This window comes from Silurus meridionalis, chromosome 17 (genome assembly GCF_014805685.1).
Source record: "Silurus meridionalis isolate SWU-2019-XX chromosome 17, ASM1480568v1, whole genome shotgun sequence".
Taxonomy (NCBI): Eukaryota; Metazoa; Chordata; class Actinopteri; order Siluriformes; family Siluridae; genus Silurus; species Silurus meridionalis.
The window spans coordinates 25,963,028-25,987,736 of NC_060900.1; the positions used below are offsets into that span (position 1 = coordinate 25,963,028).

Below are 24,709 nucleotides of genomic sequence, written 5' to 3' on the forward strand. Positions count from 1 at the left end.
TAAGATGCACCAACGGTGGACTCAAAAACATATAGGTCACATATAGTATAAAATAGTGCCGCATAGCTAAACACTGTACATAAGCTGGTATTTGCATATTATCCTTTCAATGGATATCTCGCAGCAATCTAAGAAATGGGTGTGTCTTTATGACGCACACATCACATAACACACTCTTGAAGTAACCCTGTAATACAAACTGATAGAGGTTTGGAAAGGAATTGTAAGTGCGTTTGTATGTGGGTGTGGCAGTGCCAATTCTGCCCGATTGTTAGTAGTCAGAGTTGTAGCAAAGACAAGACCAGGACCAGCTGAGATGAAATCTTCATCATATTCATCATATTTTACAATCATATTTTAAACTTCTCAGACTCCGGAGGCGTGGGGTAAAGTTTGAAGGCGGAGTTGTATGATAGATAAAAGCAATAATTCAGTTCATATTTCAGACTTTAGGTGTGGCCTAAAGTTTGAAGGCGGAGTCGTGTAGTTGATTGAGATTATAATTTACTTTTCAGATTTCAAATTTCTCAGACTTGAAAGGTGTCGTCTAATGTTTGAAGGCGGGGCTGTATGGTAAATAGAGATGAGAATCAAGTTCATATTTCAGACTTCATGTTTTAGATTTTTTAAACGTGGCTTAAAGTTTAAAAGTAGTTGGACGATTGATTGAGGAGGCGTGGCCTGAAGTTGGAAGGCAGAGTTGTATGGTAAAATGAAAGTATAATCGACTTAATATTTCAGACTCAAGAGGCGTGGCCTAAATTCTGAAAGCAGATTGTATAGTTAATTAAGATGATCATTTGTTATTTCAGATTTAGAAGGCGTGGCTTAACGTTTGAAGGCGGAGTTGTATGGTAGATTGAGAGAATAATTTACTTCATATTTAAGAATCCGGAGGCGTGGCTTAACGTTCAAAAGCAGAGTTGTATGGTAGATTGAGACAATAATCTAGTTCATATTTCAAATTTCTCAGACTCTGTAGGTGTGGCCTAAAGTTTGAATGTGGAGTTTTATGGTAAACTGGAAGGATAATTTACTTTATATTTCAGACTACGGAGGTGTGGCTTAAAGTTTAAAGGTGGAGTTAATTGAGGATGATAATAAAATGAGAATTATTATATATTTCAAACTTATTTTTCAGATTTTGGAGGCGTGGCTTAAAGTTCGAAGACGGATTTGTATGTAAAGTTTGATGGCAATGTTGAACAGTATTTGAATTTATTTGATTTTATGTATATAAACAAACTAAACAAAGTATTTATCTGCACATTCTGACTTTTGTGGTTAAACTGGTAATAATACACGTTCCTTAGTTGTTAGCTATCTTTAGCCTTGCCTCTTTGATCCCAAACTAAGGAAGCAAACTCCCCACATCGTATATAAATGTGTGCTCATGTAAAAAACAACAACACTCCAAACTTGCTGCAATCGTAAACACTGCACATTAATACAGATGTTTCTGAAGAGAGAGACATGTGTCGGCCCAGCTGCTGCTCTGTCTGCTCTACTTCTCTTCTCTCATTCTCCCTTTGTTTCAAAGCAATCAGCCAAGGAGGCACATAAAAAAAAAACCTTGTTGGAGCTGTCTAGACAGGAAGTGAGGTGGGCGGGGCCACTCTCAACGTCCCAGCGAATTGCGATTCCACGAAGGAGTCTAGATGCTAAGGGAATGCTAATCACCTACAGCTAAAAAGCTGCCCGCAGCCAAGGACACCTTTAACTATAAAACATATTTCACGAAAGCTTTCCAAACAACATATTTATTGGATCCATCAAGCTTTTAAGTACTGAGCTTTCCACCTGGGCTTTTAATAAAACAGTCCAGGCACAGAGGTGTGAGGAGCCTGTTAGCTCTAAATGTAGCAAACACCCCAAGAGCTGCCTCATGTCTTATTAATTGTGTTTTATTATTTATTATTTATACATAAGACATTCAAAGGATAAAAAAACATGTATGGAGATATGTAGGAAACAAAAAAGTGTTAAATAACCCAGCATATGGGTTTATGTTTTAACTTGTCCAAAGTAGCTAAATTTAGCTTTAATGACAGCTTGGAAGACTCATGGTATTCTCTCATCACATTCACAAGGTAGTCACCTGGAACGTTTTTTTTGTCTTAGTGTTCATTTGTGACATTTCTTGCTTTCTTAATGTGCTTCAGACTAGTGTTGTCTTAAAAGTGTGAGTACAGAGTCAATAGCCCTATTAGTGCTACGACAAAAATTGTACAAATTCATATTATGGCAAAAACAATTACTTAAGAAATGAAGATCAGTCAATCCAAAAAATGTCAAGAACTGTAAATGCATCCTCAAGTCAAATTTTATCATTAAACAGGGTCTTATGAGGAGCATCCCAGTAAAGGAAGACCAAGAGCTACCTCTGCTGCAGAGTATAAGTTTATTAGAGCTACCAGTCTTAGAAACCAATGGGTTACATAATGCTTTACAGAATTCAAATGGCAGACATATTTGAACATAAACTGTTCAGAGGAGACTGTGCGAGTCAGGCCTTCATGGTCGAATTGCGGCAAAGAAACGATTACTTCAGAAGAAACAACAAGCAAAAAAAGACTTGCTTGGGCCAAGGAACACAAGGAATGGAAAATAGATCATTGAAAAACTATCCTTTGATCTGATGAGGCAAAATTTGAGATATTCGCTTTAACCACCGTGTCATTGTTAGACATTCAGATGGTAAACAACTGGTTTCTGAACATATGGTTCCCACTGTGAAGCATGGAGGAGGCGGTGTAATGGTATGAGTGTGCGTTGCTGTTGACAATGTTGGTGATTTAGTCGAAATTGACTGTACATTCAACCAGCATGGCTACCACAGCATTTTGCAGGGACATGCTATCCTGTCTGGTTTGCAATTAGTTTCACCATCATTTGTTTTCCAACCCGACAATGACTCCAAACACACTTCGAGGAGCTCGTAAGAGCTTTTTGTTCACAAAGTAGAGTAATTTGTGGAGGCATGCTACATCTGATGACCTGGCCTCCACAATCACACGATCTAAATCCAGCTGGTTCAGAATGGTTTGGATTTAAATTGGCCCAAAGAGTGAAGGAGAAGCAGCCAACAAGCACTCAACACTTTTGTGAACTCCTTATGATTGTTAAAAAAAATCATTCCAGGTGAAATAAAAAATATGAAATATATTCTGGGTTATTTAACAAGGTTTTGTTTAGTATATAATTCCGTTTTTTTCTCTCTATTATTTCGGTCTTCAGTATTAATGTACAATGTTGAAAATAAGAAAAATCAACTTTGGTGCTTTCCAAAGTTTGGTGCTAATAATAGCTTTAATAATAATAATAATAATAATAATAATAATAATAATAATAATAATAATAATAATAATACATATCTGACAGAATTTTCGGAATCGTCTGGAGTTTAAATATTAATTAAATATTAAATAGTGTGTGTGTGTGTGTGTGTGTGTGTGTGTGTGTGTGTGTGTGTGTGTGTGTGTGTAAAACTCCTATTTGAAAATACTAATATTATTAAACACCTCCACAGTGTAAAGATATTCCAGGTGAAGCTCGGAAGTTAAAACCAGGATGTGTTTTTTTTCCTTAAGGGCCACAACAACAGGAGAACATCCGATTCTCTTCCAGCAAAACACCTTGAAAGCGTCAGCTTTGTCTGAGTCGCTTTAGTATCTTTATAATCATTTAAAATGTAATATAGTCACCAGGAAAAAACATAAAACACTCTGATTACACTGCAAACATTATGTTACAGCCACCACAACTATATTTTAACCACATGTAGGAGAGAGCACGCACACACACACACAGACACACACACACACACACACACACACACAAAAACACATACACACACACACACACCCGTGCGCCCACGCTCCTAAAGTAGCTCGCAGTTCGGTTTATATAACCACCGTGTGACCCAGTTTCCCTGCAGCCAGGTTCGGCCTGCCCAGGTGTTTTAGCTCTGCTTACACTGCATTTTCACACACACACACACACACACACACACACACACACACACACACACACACTCACACATATGCTGTGATTGTATAATTATCTTATTAAACTCAAGGTTCCTAAGTGAAGAGTGTGAAGGGTTGTGTATAAAGCTCATGTAAGAATCTGTGATTAATGTTACTGAATGGCTCGAACCTCCTTCCATCTCGTCCTGCCAGTGTCGGGAGCTGCTCGCGGGAGAGTTGGGTGAGGTGTAGTATTCACCCCCGGGGCTGGTGTCGATGTCTCCCTCCACAGAGCTGGACTTCTGCCTTTTACTCCTGCAGGAGACAAGCACACAGACGGTTTAGCAGGTAAGGGTCGATACAAGACTGCCCAGACAATTCAGACAACGCAGCCTAAACAACAAGGACGAGACAATGCAGATGAGACAATACAGACTAGACAATACAGACAGAACAACACAGATGAGACAATAAAATACAGACGAGACAATTCAGACTAGACAATACAGACAGGACAACACAGACGAGACAATACAGACAGGACAACATAGCCAAAACAACACAGGCGAGACAATACAGATTAGACAATACAAAACAGATGAGACAATACAGACAGGACAACACAGGACAACACAGACTAGACAATACAGACAGGACAACGCAGGCGAGACAATACAGACAGGACAACACAGCCAAAACAACACAGAGACAATACAGATGAGACAATACAATACAGATGAGACAATACAGACTAGACAATACAGACAGGACAACACATACGAGACAATACAGGACAACACAGCCAAAACAACACAGGCGAGACAGGACAGGCGAGACAGGACAACACATACAAGACAATAGCGGACAACACAGCCAAAACAACACAGACAAGACTATACAGACTACACAATACAGACAGGACAACACAAAGCGAAACAATACAGACAGGACAACACAGCCAAAACAACACAGATGAGACAATACAGACTAGACAATACGGACAGAACAAAAGAGCCAAGACAACACAGATGAGACAATACAGACTAGACAATACAGACAGGACAACACAGAGACAATACAGACAGGACAACATAGCCAAAACAACACAGGCGAGACAATACAGATTAGACAATACAAAACAGATGAGACAATACAGACAGGACAACACAGGACAACACAGACTAGACAATACAGACAGGACAACGCAGACGAGACAATACAGACAGGACAACACAGCCAAAACAACACAGACGAGACAATACAGATGAGACAATACAATACAGATGAGACAATACAGACTAGACAATACAGACAGGACAACACATACGAGACAATACAGGACAACACAGCCAAAACAACACAGGCGAGACAGGACAGGCGAGACAGGACAACACATACAAGACAATAGCGGACAACACAGCCAAAACAACACAGACAAGACTATACAGACTACACAATACAGACAGGACAACACAAAGCGAAACAATACAGACAGGACAACACAGCCAAAACAACACAGATGAGACAATACAGACTAGACAATACGGACAGAACAAAAGAGCCAAGACAACACAGATGAGACAATACAGACTAGACAATACAGACAGGACAACACAGGCGAGACAAAACAGACTAGACAATTCGGACAGAACAACAGAGCCAAGACAATACAGACGAGACAATACAGACTGGACAACACAGCCAAAACAACACAAACTAGACAATATGGCCAAGGCAACACAGTTCAGACACGACGGCAGAGACAACATGACAGACAACACAGGTTAGACATCCCAAGGAAGACAACACAGACGAGACAATACAGACAAAACCACAGACAACACTGACATCACAGCAAAAACAAGACAACGTGGCAGAGAAATCACAGACGAGAAAACAGAAGCAGGACAACACAGGCAAAACAACAAAACCAAGACAACATGACCGAGACGACTCAGCCAAGACAGCACAGACAAAACCAACCTAAACAAAACAACACAAAAAGACTACACAAGCGAGACAACACAAGCAAGACAATGCAAAAGAGACAATACAGATGAGACACACGGCCAAAATAACACAACTGAGACAACACTGGTAAGACAACACAGACAAGACACACACATACACACATGTACCCACACATACAAACACACAACACACCAATACGTACATACATTTACACACATACACACATACCCACATACACACATGCATGTATACACAAATACATGCTCTCTCTCTCTCTTACACACACACACACACACACACACACACACACACACACACACACACACACAGATTACTGGTTATTAAAAGAAGCTGCAACTCGGCAAAAGTTTACTTTGTCTGAACTCAGAAGTGCGGTTATTGAAAAAAAGAAGAGCATTCATCAAATCTAGCAGGACAGTGAAGGAGAAAAGATAAATCACTGAGTCCAGAGAGGTGCTGTCAAACACACACACACACACACACACACACACACACACACACACACACACACACACACACACACACACACATTTAGTAATGTCACTTTGACAAACTTACTTACACACTATGACAAAATTGTTCCACACACACACACACACACACACACACACACACACACACACACACAGTGCAACTCAGGTCACAGTATGATAAAATGATTTGTGCTCGCACACACACACACACACACACACACACACACACACACACACACACACACACACACACACTGAGGCACAATATGACAAAAGCCTTCATGCACACACACACTCACATACATACTGTTTTATCAGGTCACAATATGACAAAAGCATTCAAGCACACACACACACACACACACACACACACACACACACACACACACACACACACACACACACACACACACACACACAGACAGACAGACAGACAGACAGACAGACAGACAGACACAACACACATAGGACGATATGTCAGGTCATATTATGACAAAAGTTTTCATGCACACAGACACGCACACACACACACACACACACACACACACACACACACCATACGTTTCATCAGGTCACAATTTGACAATTTATGAACTTGCATTCATATATTGCACGCACACACACACACACACACACACACACACACACACACACACACACAGTTTTCTGCATGAATCTGATCACAAACATCTCATTTCAGAAAGTAAACACACACGCACATAAGGAAACCAAGGAAGCCAAGACTTCAAGCTCAGGAGCTCCTGTATTAGTTAATCTCCTGGCCAATCAGAATCAAGCATTCGGCAGCGCTGTGCTATAAATATGTGAATTCCAGAACGCAGCCGGTTAACAGCTTTCTATCAACAGGGCTGGAATATGAAAGATTACATGCAATAACTGGAGCACATGAAGCGCTGCAGATGCCGCTTTGGAAAGTTATTGGCGCAGAGCGGTGCTTCAAACAGCCCGTGGTTTCAGATTTAAACTTTAAGCTAACAGGAAATAGATTCAGCGATAAATCAATCACCAATCGATAGTCAAGCTGGAAAAACTTACTTTTCAGGAAAAGCTGAAGAAAGAACTGCAAGCTAATTCAAATATACACTACATGGACAAGTTCAGGGACTTGACATTTCCAGCCATATGAGGTTCTTCCCCAAAACTGTTACCACAAACCTGATAGCAAACAATTGTAAAGGGTGTCTTTGGATGCAGCAGCATGAAATATTCTCTTTGAACCAGTGGTGGATGAAGTACACAATGAACTTAAGTAAAAGTAGAGATGCATGAGGTAAAAAGTGACTCCAGTAAAAATGTTAGGTTTAAACTTTTACTTAGTAAAAGTACAAAAGTATTTGCCTTCAAATGTACTTAAGTATCCAAAGTACTATAATTTATTACGGCTATATTGTTCCTATTATCATTTTTGTCACACGACTTTTTTGCTTAATCAACTCAGTTTATATAAAAAGACTTGAATGTTACACTTAGGAACGATCTTTTATTAAAATGATATTAATGAGTCAAAAACTTAATGATTTCTATAAAAATGATCATGAGCCCAAAACCTTCTTTTAAACTAAATAAAAAAATATAAAATATATAATATAATAAAAATAAATTAATAAAACGGAACAACTGATTTCACAAAATGTAGTTGATGTAGTGAAATTACAAAGTAAAAGTCTCCCTGAATGGAAATACTTCAGTAAAGTACAGAAATACAAATAAAAGCTACTAAAGTGCAATAACGAATGACATTTACTTCGTAACAGTCCAAAACTGACCCAAACCTGTTCCCGCATGACAAAGCAGACCCTGTGCACAAAGCCAGCTCCATGAAGATGTACTTTCCATGAGTTGTAGTGAAAGATCTCTTGCTATCACCTCGAGGCCACCTCACGAACATCTACCAACTCAGAAAGTGTTGAGATCAAATCCCACCACCACTAAGATGCCACTGCTGGGACTCTTAGCAAGGCCCTTAACCCTCAACTGCTCCACCGTATAAATGAAACAATTTGCTCCAGATAAAGGGAGTCTGCCAAAATGCCCTAAATGTAAATGTAAAATGTAAATCGGTACATGACTTTACTAACACCCTTGTGGATAAATGAGCTTAAACCTCAACAAAATCTAGTGGAACATCTAGGAGGTTATTCAAAGGAACATCAAAGGAGCTTACTATAACAGAGTATAGTAAGACTGAGATGTTCAAAATGCAAATTTTATGCACAAGTGTCCACAAACATATGGCCATATATTCTCTTATTATTCACGTTGTCCAACTTTAATAGTGAATAAAACTGATTTATTCATTTTTTTTACGATTTTAACTATTGTATCATGCTTTAATGGGCATTAATGTAATGTGTGTGTGTGGTTGGTAGCATTACAATCTCTGTTGAAGGCCATCCTGGTTTAAATCTGACCACTGGTAGGCAAGTGGTAACTCTGTGTTTAAGATGTTGGATGTCTGATCAGAAGGTTGTGAGCGAGGCCCTTAACCCCTAACTGCTCTATTGTATTAATGAGATGTGTGTGTGTGTGTGTGTGTGTGTGTGTGTGTGTGTGTGTGTGTGTGTGTGTGTGTGTACTGACCCGCTGGAGGATGTGCTGGGTAAGGTTCTCCTCATGGTCACGCCTGTGGGGTTCAGATCGTAAGCCAGGTGTCCCTGCAGCTCGCCCAGAGAGAAGTTCGGCCCGGTTCCCGTCACCACCGGTGCTATAAACGAATAAAAAAAAGACAATAAAAGTTTTAAAAAATCTGATATTTTTTTTATTTACAACAGTAAATAAATCGGGTTAATTTTTTTCCCCTTCATTTTCAGGAATATCGACATATTAATGTTAATATCGCGTACTACTGTACATGAAAAATAAATAAATAAAATCATTTAAAAAAAAAACAATTCTCTCAAAAATACAGTGTTTATTTGATTGTTTGTGAGCTAGATTAGCAACAATCAGCAACGGCGACTTTGAACGTTTACAAAGACATCACCAAGAATAATCTTGCATTAGCTAGCTAGCTAATGCTGTAGATATCATTAAAACGCTAAGAATTTCATCGAAAATGTTTCTGTCAGGTCATTTCCTCACAAATATCCTGCCAGGTTAGCTTAAGTTAAGCAGCTATCTTGCACCGGCAGTGAGAATAACATTTCTGAATATATTGTAAAGGTCCTCAATCTGATCAAGAAAGTGTCTGTTAACTAACTAGCTAGCAAAAAAAAAAAAAAAAAACATTGCCTCATATATGAGGTTTGCTAGCTGGTCAAGATTAGCAGCAAAGCATTTTATCCTTTTTTAAATATTATTTAAGAGTTTATTCAGTCTTGATAGCCATAAAATAGGCAGTGTGAGTAAAACCGTGTGGTTTCAGATTAACTTTAACCTGTGCTCAGTTTTATTTCTGGTTCCAGGCTGAATTATGAATCGTACTGAATGATGACCGATCGCAGGGATACAGTACACAAGCATAAAGGCTAGCGGTGGGCTGTGATTTACAGCACTGAAGAGAGGTACTGCAGTATACACGGCTCTTTAATGGGTTGGACAGAGTCTCGGGGGACGAGGCTGCAGTGAGACGCTGTGCTGCTCTACACAACAGGTGTACAGACACTACAGCAAAGGAGCTTTAATATAAAACAGTGCTGGACAAGAGCTTGTAAGGGTTTGTGTTCAGGTGAAAACTGTGAAGCTCATTCACTCATTTGATTTGATTTGATTTCACCCATTCTATTATGTTATGTCACTATGATAAGCTCTTAAATGCTTATAAATAAATACAATGTAAATAAATAAAAATATCAATAAATGAATAAAACATACTTACAGACCAACATTCACTCACAGACTCTCTCACTCATTCACAAAGACTCACTAATTTATAATCACCCATTTACAGATTTACTTATTTACTCACTTATAAACTCACTCACTCACTCACCCACTCACACTTACTTTCACAGACTCACCCATTTACTCTCACTCACACACTGACTTGTTCACTTATTCGCTCACTCTCTCACTCATTAACTCTCACTCTCACTTACTCGGTCATTCAGTCATTCATAAACTCACTCATTCACTCAAACTCATTTACTCATAAACTCATTTTCTCATACCTACTCACTCATAAACTCACTTACCGACTTACTCACTCACTCATAAACACACTCACTCATAAACTTACTTACCCACTCACTCACTCACTCACTCACTCCACTCACTCACTCACTCACTCACTCACTCACTCATTTACTCACTCACTCACAAACTTACTCACTCACTTATAAACTCACTCACTCACAAACTTACTCACTCACCTATAAACTCACTCACTCACAAACTTACTTATAAACTCACTTACCTACTCACTCACTCACTTACTCACTTACTCATAAACTCACTTACCTACTCACTAATTTTTTCTTTTAAACTCACTTACTCACTCACTCACTCACCCACTCACTCCTCATAATCTCACTTACTCATAAACTCACTCACTCACTTATAATCTCACTTACTCATAAACACACTCACTCACTTATAAACTCACTCACTTACTCATTCATCCCCACTTACTCACTCACTTATAAACTCACTCACTCACTCACACCCACTCACTTACTTATAAACTCACTCACTTACTCATTCATACCCATTTACTCACTCACTCACCATAAACTCACTCACTCACTTATATTCTCACTTATTCATGAACTCACTCACTCATACCCACTCACTCACTTATAAACTCACTCACTCACTCATACCCACTCGCTCACTTATAAACTCACTCACTCACTCATACCCACTCACTCACTTATAAACTCACTCACTCACTCATACCCACTCACTCACTTATAAACTCACTCACTCACTCAAACCCACTCGCTCACTTATAAACTCACTCACTCACTCATACCCACTCACTCCTTATAAACTCACTCACTCACACCCACTCACTTATAAACTCACTCACTCACTCATACCCACTCACTCACTTATAAACTCACTCACTCACTCATACCCACTCGCTCACTTATAAACTCACTCACTCAAACCCACTCGCTCACTTATAAACTCACTCACTCACTCATACCCACTCACTCACTTATAAACTCACTCACTCACTCATACCCACTCACTCACTTATAAACTCACTCACTCACTCATACCCACTTACTCACTTATAAACTCACTCACTCACTCATACCCACTCACTCACTTATAAACTCGCTCACTCACTCATACCCACTCGCTCACTTATAAACTCACTCACTCACTCATACCCACTCACTCACTTATAAACTCACTTACTTACTCATTCATACCCACTTACTCACTCACTCACTCACTCACTCACTCACTCACTCACTCACTCACTCACCATAAACTCACTCACTCATTATCTCACTTATTCATAAACTCACTCACTCATACCCACTCACTCACTTATAAACTCACTCACTCACTCATACCCACTTGCTCACTTATAAACTCACTCACTCACTCATACCCACTCACTCACTTATAAACTCACTCACTCACTCATACCCACTCGCTCACTTATAAACTCACTCACTCACTCAAACCCACTCGCTCACTTATAAACTCACTCACTCACTCATACCCACTCGCTCCTTATAAACTCACTCACTCACTCACTCATACCCACTCACTCACTTATAAACTCACTCACTCACTCATACCCACTTACTCACTTATAAACTCACTCACTCACTCATACCCACTCACTCACTTATAAACTCACTCACTCATACCCACTCGCTCACTTATAAACTCACTCACCACTCACTCATACCCACTCACTCACTTATAAACTCACTTACTTACTCATTCATACCCACTTACTCACTCACTCACTCACTCACTCACTCACTCACTCACTCACTCACTCATAAACTCACTCACTCATTATCTCACTTATTCATAAACTCACTCACTCATACCCACTCACTCACTTATAAACTCACTCACTCACTCATACCCACTCACTCCTTATAAACTCACTCACTCACTCATACCCACTCGCTCACTTATAAACTCACTCACTCACTCAAACCCACTCGCTCACTTATAAACTCACTCACTCACTCATACCCACTCGCTCACTTATAAACTCACTCACTCACTCACTCCATACCCACTCACTCCTTATAAACTCACTCACTCACTCATACCCACTCACTCCTTATAAACTCACTCACCACTCACTCATACCCACTCACTCCTTATAAACTCACTCACTCCTCATACCCACTCACTCCTTATAAACTCACTCACTCACTCCTCATACCCACTCGCTCACTTATAAACTCACTCACTCACTCATACCCACTCACTCACTTATAAACTCACTTACTTACTCATTCATACCCACTTACTCACTCACTCACACCCACTCACTCACTCACTCATAAACTCACTCACTCATTATCTCACTTATTCATAAACTCACTCCTCATACCCACTCACTCCTTATAAACTCACTCACTCACTCATACCCACTCACTCACTTATAAACTCACTCACTCACTCATACCCACTTGCTCACTTATAAACTCACTCACTCACTCATACCCATTTACTCACTCACTCACTCACTCACTCACTCACTCACTCACTCATAAACTTACTCACTCACTCACTCATAAACTCACTCACTCATAAACTCACTCACTCATAAACTCACTCACTCACTCACTCACTCATAAACACACTCACTCACTCATACCCACTCATTTACTCATAAACTCACTCACTCATAAACTCATAAACTCATAAACTCACTCACTCATACCCACTCATTTACTCATAAACTCACACACTCATAAACTCATAAACTCACTCACTCACTCACTCATACCCACTCATTTACTCATAAACTCACTCACTCATAAACTCATAAACTCACTCACTCACTCACTCATACCCACTCATTTACTCATAAACTCACACACTCATAAACTCGCTCACTCACCCACTCACTAATTCACTTACTCATAGACTCATGAGTGGTGATTGGTCATCTGACTGATGCTAGATACGTAGTTTTTGAGGAGTATTCTTCTTTACACGTCCTCTGTGTGGGTCTCGATGATTTCATTATGGCCTCATTGGGAGATTCACATATTACACAAACAGACTCGTTATGCAGATTAAATCCTCCCATGAGCACATAATGAGAATCAGTAGTCTGTATAATTACAGACGGCTCTGAAAGTCAGCACAAATGTCAGATTCGCTCCAACGTCAACGAAATCAGGGGGAGGGGTTTAGCGCATACTCGGCCTTGGGTTCAGTCAGTCTGACTCCTGCACGGATTCCTGAACATGCCAGAACGTAATTCATTAATAAAGCGAGTGATGTGTGTGAAAAATGAGGTTTCATGCACTGACAGCTTGAAATCTCAGGGCTAGGTGTCTTTAATCTACCGCAGTTTAATATGAGGATGATTGATTCTTATTGTTTTGTTGGAAACATGAATCTATTCTGAAAAAGAGAGATGAGCTGTTCAGGAGAGTGGTGCAGCTGACAAGTGTGAGATGGTGAGATCAGATCAGGCTGCATTATAACTGCTTATTGAATGGTTTATTGTTTAATTTTATCCTTCATTTACTTATCCATCCATCCATCCATCCATCCATCCATCCATCCATCCATCCATCCATCCATCCATCCATCCATCCATCCATCACCATTCATACAACAAACACTACAGCAATCCAAAACAAAACACTCAATGACTCATTCACTCACTCTCTCAGACTCACTCACACTCTCACAGACGTACTCTCTCACAGACTCACTCATTAGACTCACTCATTCATTCACCCTTACTCTTACTTACCCTTTCTTACTCTTTCACAGACTCTTTTAATCACTCTCTCAGACCCACTCAGTCTCTCAGACTCACTTACTCTCTCACAGACTCACTCACTCACTCTCTCATACTCACTTATTCACTCATCCACTCACTCTCTCACATACTTACTCTCTCTCATTCTCACTCATTCACTTACCCACTCACTCTTTCACTGACTCACTCTCTCAGACTCACTCATTCATTCATTCATTCATTCATTCACCCACTTACTCTTTCACTCACTCACTCACTCACTCACTCACTCACTCACTCACTCATTCATTCACCCACTTACTCTTTTACAGACTCACTATCTCACAGACCTATTCATTCATTCATTCATTCATTCATTCATTCATTCACCCACTTACTCTTTCACTCACTCACTCACTAACTCACTCACTCACTCATTCATTCATTCACCCACTTACTCTTTTACAGACTCACTATCTCACAGACCTATTCATTCATTCATTCATTCATTCATTCATTCATTCACCCACTTACTCTTTCACTCACTCACTCACTCACTCACTCACTCACTCACTCACTCACTCACAGACTCACTCTTTTAGACTCATTCATTCATTCATTCATTCATTCATTCATTCACCCACTTACTCTTTCACAGACTCACTCACTTACTCACTCAGACTCACTCTCTCACAGACTCACTCACTCACTCACTCATTCATTCACCCACTTACTCTTTCACAGACTCACTCACTCACTCACTCTCTCAGACTCACTCATTCATTTACCCACTTGCTCTCTCACATACTCACTCACTCTCACATACTCACTCATTTACTCACCCACTCACTTTCTCACATACTCACTCACTCGGTCAGATTCATTCATTCACTCGTTCACTTATTCATTAACTTCATCTTACAGTAACAGTACACATAAATCGTAGAAACAGCAGGTAATTGTGTTGAGTGTAAAAGCGATTGTACAGGTGGAAAGTCCTGGACGGCTTATGTTGAAGCATTCGAGGCCATTCCAGCACTTTAGCTGAGCACTGCAGTAATGTGAGCTAAATTACTGTCCACACACACACACACACACACACACACACACACACACACACACACACACACACACACAAACACACACATGGGGATATCACAGCTGTGCAGAGATTTGGTGGATGAACAGGGCGCTCCCAGCTGGGAGAAACATCAACTCTAATTAGAAGCGAGTGACAGACCTGTGTTCAAGCACTTTGGGGATAAAATCTCACACGTGTTCCGACATCCGGAAAAACCGTGAATACACACTCCACTGCATGCTCTTAGTTGTGTAAAGAAATGAAGTAGAAATAGAATTAGTGGCTACATGAGGTTTCTCTCCAAAGGTGTTGAGGTCAGAGCTCTAGAGCAGACCACTCGACGGGCATTGTCATGTGTCTCCTAGTTCATGTGAAGGAAGAATTTCATGCTACGGCATCCAAAGACGTCCTATACAATTGTGTGCCTCACAAGTTTGTGGTAACAAAAATGGTTTCACATATGGCTGAAGAACTCAGGCGTCCCAATACTTTTGTTAAAATCTTTCTTTCGTGCCTAAACTTGAGGCTTGATGACGTCAAACACATCCGAGACGTCGTATACATCAGCAACTCAGAACCTCACTATCTTCCCCTCAATATAATTGTGTCTTTTTTCATTTTTAAAACTTTCTTAGCACTTTAATTCCTCCCAGGTTTCAGCTTCATGTTTATATCGAAGCCCATTCACTCCACATAAAAAAAGAAGGTTCTTAATTTTTTCTCGCAATTACGACTATTTTTCTTTCAATTCTGACTTTATTTTTTGCAATTTTTACTTTTTTTCTCCAAAATTTAACTTTGTTTCTCGTAAATTTTTACTTCATTACCGTAATTTCCGGACTATAAAGCGCACCCATATATAAGCCGCACCCACTGAATTTGACAAAGATTTTTATTTTGAACATAAATAAGCCGCACCTGTCTACACTGATGTACTTTACACAGGCTTTAACGAAAGACAGTGCCTGTTACACAGTGCAACGGGTTAAATATGTTGTGGCTCCTTTAAGAGCAGAGTGGCATTTTGGGAATAGCCTGCCGCCACATTGTTCCGCTATTACTGCATGTGCACCTGCAAGACCGAGGAATATGTCCTTATTATTTTCTGATGCTCATTTCTAAGTTTCTTTGACTAACCCGTAACGCTGTTGCCAAGAAAAATAAAAAAGCACGAGTTTTGGAAACCTGTGTGTGCTTATATGATTTCTGTTGTAACTGGAGTTAGCGAGCTCTCCCTTCACCCAGACTCAACACGTTACAACGGCTTGTATCTAAACAGTAGCCTACCAAGAAAGTCATTGTTCACTGTCTTCCTCCATCCTTTCACAACTATTTCTCTCGGGAGTTTATCTTTTGGCATCGTCGTGCGTTAAAAAAAAGTTTTTTCTCCCGAAGCCGTGCAGCTAAGAACACAGTTGAGGTGTGCTTTTTTAATTCCGTTCGGAAATTTCATTAGTGTAATGTTATGGGGTTCAGTTTTTTGGCTTGAAGTTTGTGAAACCGGGAAAAACCCAGGAAAAATTCATAAATAAGCCGCTTCGCTGTTTAAGCCACGGGGTTCAAAATGTGGGAAAAAAGTAGCGGCTTATAGTCTGAAAAATATGGTACTTGCAATTCCGACTTTATTTCTCACAATTATGACTTAATTTCTCACAATTCTGACTTCATTTCTCGTAATTCTGACTTTATTTCTGTCAATTCTGATTTTATTTATCACAATTTCGACTTGTTTCTCGCAATTCTGACATAACTTCTCGCAATTCTGAATTCTCCTCTAACAACCATGAGGTAGCTTGAGCTATCAATTCTGCTCCTTCTTTAATGTTACAATGCAGCACTTGTACATAGCAGACAGGAGCTCATGCTACAATGGCTGCATCTGTTTGTGAAACCAAACCTAAAATAATCCTCTATGATTTTATCAATTCTCTTGTTTCACAGATCGATCTTTTGTTTGTAGCCTATTTTATTCTCAATGTGTTAAGATTTCTGACAATTCAGAGTGTTGATGCTGCGCGATTGCCTAAAAAAGGTCAGAATTGCAAGAAAAAAAATCTGAATTGTAAGAAATATGGTCGTAATTGTAAAAAATGAAGTCAGAATTCTGAGGAAAAAAGTAAGAATTGCGAGAAATAAAGTCGACTTTGCGAGAAACTAATTCAGAACTGTAAGAAATATAGTCTAAATTGTGAGGAAAACAAAAATTGTAACTGTGAGAAATTAAGTGGAATTGTGAGAAATAACGTCAGATTTCCTAGAGATAAAGTCGGAATTGCGAGAAATAAAGTCACAATTGCGAGAAATAAAGTCAGATTTGTGCAATTCCATATGTTCATTAATGAATGACAACCAAAAACGTTCTGTTTCTAAGAATAAACCATTGAGCTGCTCACTTCTGGATACTTGTACCAGTTCAGTCACGTTGAACACTCCCGAGGTTATGAAGCTCTCCTGAAACTCGGGTCCATCTGCGAAAGAGGAAAATGGAAACACGGAACAATCAGCTAGTGTTTTTTTTTTTTTTTTTTTAAACCAAAAAATTATTATGTCACTATCATCATCACACACACACACAAAACATGACGATTGTTATACATTTTTCCACAACAGCTACACAGATTAAAAACAAAAAACTAGCCTCTGAGCCACAACAATTAAAACACTGTACTGCCGTCAGCTCCGGAATTATTACTGCCCTTCGCGCAGATGAGCAAACGTGAATAAAATTGTTCTGCATGGTATATTGACACAAGGAGGTATATTTAAAAAACTTTGCTTTCAAAACTATTAGCACCCCAACACATGAATTTGCTGATATTCTGAGGAGAAAAAAAATTGTAGGCCTCTGCAATGCAAACATGCCTTTTATTAAAAATTTTAAAAAGTGTCACACAATGTAAAACAATGTACACTTACGTTTGACTTCTGTCATTTATGAAGTTTTTTAAATAATAATTGAAAAAATAAAATTCAATTGGTCAGTTGAAATTTCTGCTAGTCAGCAAAAAATAATATTTTAAAAACATAATTTTATTTATATGATGTTGGGTTGCAAGTTGGTCGGAAACTAGCAGTGTTTACAAACTTATATTTGCGTAGATTTTATAAGCAGTGTCTCGTTTGCGACTAATTGAAATTGTTTGTCCCCGTGCCTACGAAGGAAGCTCCTGATGCTCCTGCTTCTTCTCCATAGTATTTAAGTATTAGCGCCATTTTGGGTCGATCGACACGCCGTTTCATGGTGCATTTATATTAGCTGGTCACTATACGCAGGTCGTTGCACCAAAGAGATGGTCTTCCTAAATTTCCAACACTATAAGAACATTTTTGTTCTTTGTTTAGCTACTGTATCCTTAAACCATCTTTGAACTACTCTTACAGTCCCACATATGACCACCGTTTAGGAGCAATGACCAAAAAAAGTCGCCACAATCGTTTCATGTTGGTCATCTTTCATCAGGGACAGCCCAAAGTCATACAATGTATACCGGCCATTAAGCGTTCGGAAGCTGTTTTGGGCTAAAACCCTGGGAATTCATTTAGTCACCAATTCTGGATCCCAAGCTGTACAAAGGAGAACAAATCCACCTTGTTGTGCACCTCTATATCTTTTTGTGGCCAAGTGGCCAGTGCATTTTGTGTTCTAAATGTTGATCTGAATATTTTTATATAAACATTTGTGCGTCTTCTCTGCATTTTTGAGAGAAGTGATTTGTACATGATAGTATTTCCTAACAAATGTCCCAGACTTGGGAAACATTATAGATATGTCCAAAGCCCTGATTGTGTTTTCTATGACTACCATGCCTGTATATACAATATATGGACCAAACTACTGAGACGCCTGACTTTTCCAACCATATGTGGTTCTTTCCCAAACTAATACCACAAAGTTGGAGGCACACGGTTGTATAGAATGTCTTTGGATGCTCCAGCATGAAAATTTCCCTTTGAACAAGGAGACCCAATCCTGTTCCAGCATGACTATGACTAAGATCTCCTGCTATAGAGCTCTATAGAGCTCTGACCTCAACTCTACTGAACATGATGAATTGAAACGCTGACTGCACTCATCCAATCGTTCGACACAGTAGACCTTTTTGCTCTTGCAACTTTATATAAATAGATTTTATAACAGTGTCAGTGGTTTGCAACAGTTATAAACCTTTTTCAATACAGGAAAGTCTTCATGAGAGAAAAAAACCTGGCGTTATAAGAGAAGTGAAAGAGGTTTGGGTGACAACGAGGTGCCAATAATTTTGACAATACACTTTTTGCAATGAAATGAAAAGCAAACATTGAAAATGAATTCGGAGGTCGGGTTTTTTTAGTACAAAATCTTTGTGTTCATTTTTTTTCAGTGTTTGTGTTTCTAATTCATGTTTCTCTCAATGTGCAGTTAACTGCAGGGTTAATCATATCTGCTTGATCAGGGCAATAAGGCTTTATTTCAACCCCCAGATGGCGCAGATCATCTTAACGGAGGGTGGGGGGGTGTGTGTGTGAGTAAACGCTGAAGGACGGCATGTCACGTGATGATAGAAAAAAAATGGAAAAGAGAATCAAGAACTCGGATGAAATGACACGTACACAAATAAAATTGGTCTTATGATGCAGCCTCGGGTCGTACTCGTACTCGACCCGTGTGTTATGTGAGCTTCCGTAAACAAAACCACCTTTCGGGTTTTCGACGAGACCTACAGAATTTTTTTTTTCTGCTGCTTGAATTCAGTATGAGCAAGCATGTTTCGTGTGGTCAGGAAACATGTGTGTGTATGAGGTGTGTGTGTGTGTGTTTGTGTTAGAGGTGTGGAAGGGTGTGGGTTTGCTAGGTTAAAGCCGAGCTGTATGTAGGTTGCGCTGTGTAAACAGGATGTTTGTACAGTGTGGAAACGAGCTCAGAGACCTGCGCTGCGCTGTAGGCCTTCTGCTTTACACATCTACATTCACCTGACCACATACACATGAATGCATTGTTCTCACACACACACACACACACACACACACACACACACACACACACACACACACACACACACACACTGAGGCACAGAAGACATGCATGAACAAGCAAAGACTGCACAGATTTTGCAGCTCTCAAACATCCACACACCCATGCCCACGCTCCCACAATCAATTTGACGATGCAAGTGTTTCGCATTTTCTATATTTGTCCTCTATATTTTTTTACTGTACATTTGATAAAATATCAGATGAGTTAAATGTAAATAAATAAAATGTACTAGAATATACTATTAATAAAACAACATACTATTCACTTATTAAAAACACTATAGGTTCTACAGTATAATTCCATTATACTAGATTATTATACCATGTAGTGAGGAAACATCTATCTATCTATCTATCTATCTATCTATCTATCTATCTATCTATCTATCTATCTATCTATCTATCTATCTATCTATCTATCTATCTATCTATCTATCTATCTATCTATCTATCTATCTATCTATCTATCTAGCTCCAAAGGTTTGGTCAGATGTCCACAAACTTTTGCCTCCATCCATCCATCCATCCATCCATCCATCCATCCATCTATCTATCTATCTATCTATCTATCTATCTATCTATCTATCTATCTATCTATCTATCTATCTATCTATCTATCTATCTATCCATCCATCCATCCATTCAGCCATCCATCCATCCATCCATCTATCTATCTATTGACATATACATATAGATATACACTATTTAGGCAAAAGTTTGTGGACACCTGACTATAAGGCAAGGCAAGTCAAGTCAAGTTTATTCTATAGCGCTTTTCACAACAGACATTGTCTCAAAGCAGCTTTACAGAAATCAACAGTTAAGGTGAATGGTGTGCATTTATCCCTGATGAGCAGCCGTGGTGACTGTGGCAAGGAAAAACTCCCTTAGATGTTATGAGGAAGACTATAAGAGACGTATGTATCTCTTTATGAACATTCCATTCCACATTTAGTCCCTATTTTAACATGCACCACTCTTCTGGGGAGATGTTCCAATAGATTTCGTGACAAATTCGACCAGTTAGTGAAGTAAGCTACTGATGTAGGTGAGGTGTTGAGCCCCGGGGTGCAGTCAGCATGAAAACTTCATCCCAAAGGTAGGGTTTATAGATCTAAAGCAGGAGATCTTTCACTCCAACTCATGTTAAGTAGATCTTCATGGAGCTGGTTTTGTGCACAGGGTTTGAATTTTCATGCAAAAACAGGTTTGGGTCTCCTAGTGGAACCTCGATACTCAACCTCGATAGTTCGTGACTTTTCATTTGGAACCGGACTGAGTAACTCGTGAAAAATAGTTCAAAACAGAGATTGTACTAATAAATTACATTAAAAAAAAATATTATTGTACTATTCATTTAAAGTAGTAAATAAAACAATTATGACAAGTCATTCATAATGTGTGTTTAGTTTACACTACAGTACATGTACAATTCCCCTTTAAAAAGGAACCATCAAAATTAGTCAAAACCTCGCCATTTTTTGTTACTCGTGAGGGTCATAGAACGTATGTGCACTGTATATATATATATATATATATATATATATATATATATATATATATATATATATACTGGTCCTAAATCAGAGTACATTGACCAAGAATCAAGTCAAAACACAAAAGAGGAAGCAAACTATGACTATTCAAATAATCTGGGTAGATTTTTTCTGGATACAAAAAAATAAGCTATTACATATTAGACATAAACATGCTACTGTTAGCATTGTAGCATGGGTATCATTAGACTTCTCAGAAAAGAATTTTTTTGTACATGTTAGAGGAGAGCTGTAGTGATTGTGAAGGTTAGCAAACACACGATAGGACACACACTTTAGAACACACACACGCAAGGACACACACACGTAAGGAAACACATATTGGGACACACATTAGGACACATGCTATAGCACATGTCATTGGGACACACTTCAAAACACTCACTTCAGGACACACACTTACACATTAGGACAAGCACTCTAAGACACACAGTTTAGAACACAATTTAAGACATATACTTTAGGACACGCACTTTAGGACACAAATGATAGAACATACATTATGACACATGTTAAGACACAATGTGCAGGACACACACGTTAGGGCACACATGGATGGACATACAATGCAGGACACACACTTTGGGCAACCCAATTTATGAGGACACGCATATTATGACACCTAGTTTAGGACACATGGTTTAGAATAGGGCTCTTAAGTCCACTTAACTACACACGGAGCACGGTGTTTCCCCACGGACCATTATTACTGACGTACCACATAAAAAAATGTCAGAATTGTGAGGAAAAAGTCGGAGAGAAACCGCGAAGGGTGAGGAGAAGATTCAGGCCAAAGAAAACGACAAAGTTTTTACATTTTTAAAACCAAACATAAAGAAAACACCATACACCTTTTTTTAAAGTCATTTGAATTTTTTTTCAATATTTTGATTTATGATTATTTTAATTGATATATTTGTATTCGCATTTTGATGTAATACGTCAATTAAATGCGCTAAATGGGTTTCGTTTTCACAGATATTCTTGTGCGCAATTTTAACAATAAAAATGTTAATTTTTCTAAGAAGGAAATTTTTTTAATTTTTTAATTTTTAATTTTTAACGTTTTATTTTCTCTTGTATATTTAGTATTGATCTTTAATAAAGAAAAAGTACATTAGAACACACACTTTAGGACACATGTTAGGACACTGAATTCAGGACACACAGTTTAGAACACTCACATTGGGACACACACACACACACACACACACACACACACACACACACACACACACTTGGCCAGTACTCAGTCACATGGTGTCAAATCAATCTCAGGCTTATTGTTACATAATTCATCGAAATCTGCAATTTATTTCCAGCTTCAATCAAACCCAGACACGAGCCTTGAAATGGCAAAAACACAAACGTGTGCGCGTGTGTGTGTGTGTGTGTGTGTGTGTGTGTGTGTGTGTGTGTGTGTGTGTGTGTGTGTGTGTGTGTGTGTAAGAAAGAGTGAGAAAATGTGTGTAATCTTACCCATTGTGGCGGCTCGACTGTCTTCTTGGTCAGAGCCGATACCGGTGCGAGGACTACTGCCCTGCTCCGCCGCCTCTGAGAGAGAGACAGAGAGAGAAAGAGAGAGAGAGAGACAGAAAAAGAGAGATGGAGAAAGAAACAGAGAGAGAGAGAGAGGAGAGAGAAATAAAGAGATAAAGAGAGACATAAGAGAAGGGGAGAAAGAGAAATATCGAGAGAGAAACAGGGAGATAAAGAGACAGAAAAAAGAGAGAGGTAAAAAGATAGAAAGAGAGAGAGAGATAAAGAGACAGAAAAAGAGAGAGAGTACTTTATTTAGTGTTTTCTTCTTTTAATTCAATTTGTGAATGTAATGTATTATGCGTTTTATGCCGTGTGGGTTTTTTCAGTATTTTATGTTTTTATGTTTTGTTTTAACACACACACACACACACACACACACACGCACACACACACACAGGTTAAAACGGACAATTCATGTTGGACCACACTGACCCACAAATAATTCGATTAAATGCAATTTGATTCCATCCGATTCGATTCAAAGACTCGTTCCAGACATGCATAGACTGTAATAAGACCTGATCCTTCCACTGACCATATTTGACATCGGGACACCATGGACGTCTTGGATCAGAACCTGGACACACTAAATGGTGTCTAAATAATTGACAGCTAAAAGAATTATGATGTTTTGCCAGGACAATGTTCTAACGTTCGTTTGCCTAAAATCACGACTCACGAACAGCATGCGATCCTAAAAGTAAAAGCGAATGGGAATTGGATTTGAGGAAACCGGAATGCAGATGTTGAATATGTTCTCAATAAACCAAAGCATGATACGCAAGGATATCGCTGTGGACTCCAGCTCCACGGAGCATGGCTTACTCATATGGTTCATAAACTCGAGAAATGAGACGCATGCCAGCGAACCACACAGCAAACCCCCTTTGTTTTTTCTTTCGTTTGGCAAACTTTGACCACAAACCAATTTTTTCTCTCTTTTTTTTCTCTATTTGTCTCTCTATATTGGCAAAGGGACCGGATTGTGTCGGCATAAAGAAAGGACAAAAGTCAGCCTAATCCGGCCATAAAACCCTTTTATATTTGCATGAACCCGGGTTTTCGCGGCACACGGAGATAAAAAAAAAAAAACCTTGATAAACACGCCGAGCAGCTCCAGAGCCGAGAGGAGTTTACCGAATGAAGTGGGGGGAAGGAAAGTTTACCACAAGGTCTCTGGCAGAGGTTCAGAGAAAACTGAAAAAAAAAAAATC

At 39.1% G+C, this 24,709-nt stretch overlaps 1 protein-coding gene across 5 annotated transcripts in view; it reads right to left on the bottom strand.

Annotated features, from left to right (window-relative positions):
* nfic (nuclear factor I/C) overlaps positions 1 to 24,709 on the bottom strand; it is a 142,300-nt gene that overhangs the window by 20,268 nt on the left and 97,323 nt on the right. For all 5 annotated transcript variants that reach the window (XM_046870942.1, XM_046870941.1, XM_046870939.1 and 2 more), the window contains exons 3-6: positions 23,433 to 23,507; positions 17,778 to 17,852; positions 9,035 to 9,158; positions 4,159 to 4,283 (exon numbers count right to left, since the gene is read on the bottom strand). In XM_046870942.1, the coding sequence (XP_046726898.1) occupies positions 4,159 to 4,283; positions 9,035 to 9,158; positions 17,778 to 17,852; positions 23,433 to 23,507 (399 nt within the window). The remainder of the gene's footprint in view (positions 1 to 4,158; positions 4,284 to 9,034; positions 9,159 to 17,777; positions 17,853 to 23,432; positions 23,508 to 24,709) is intronic.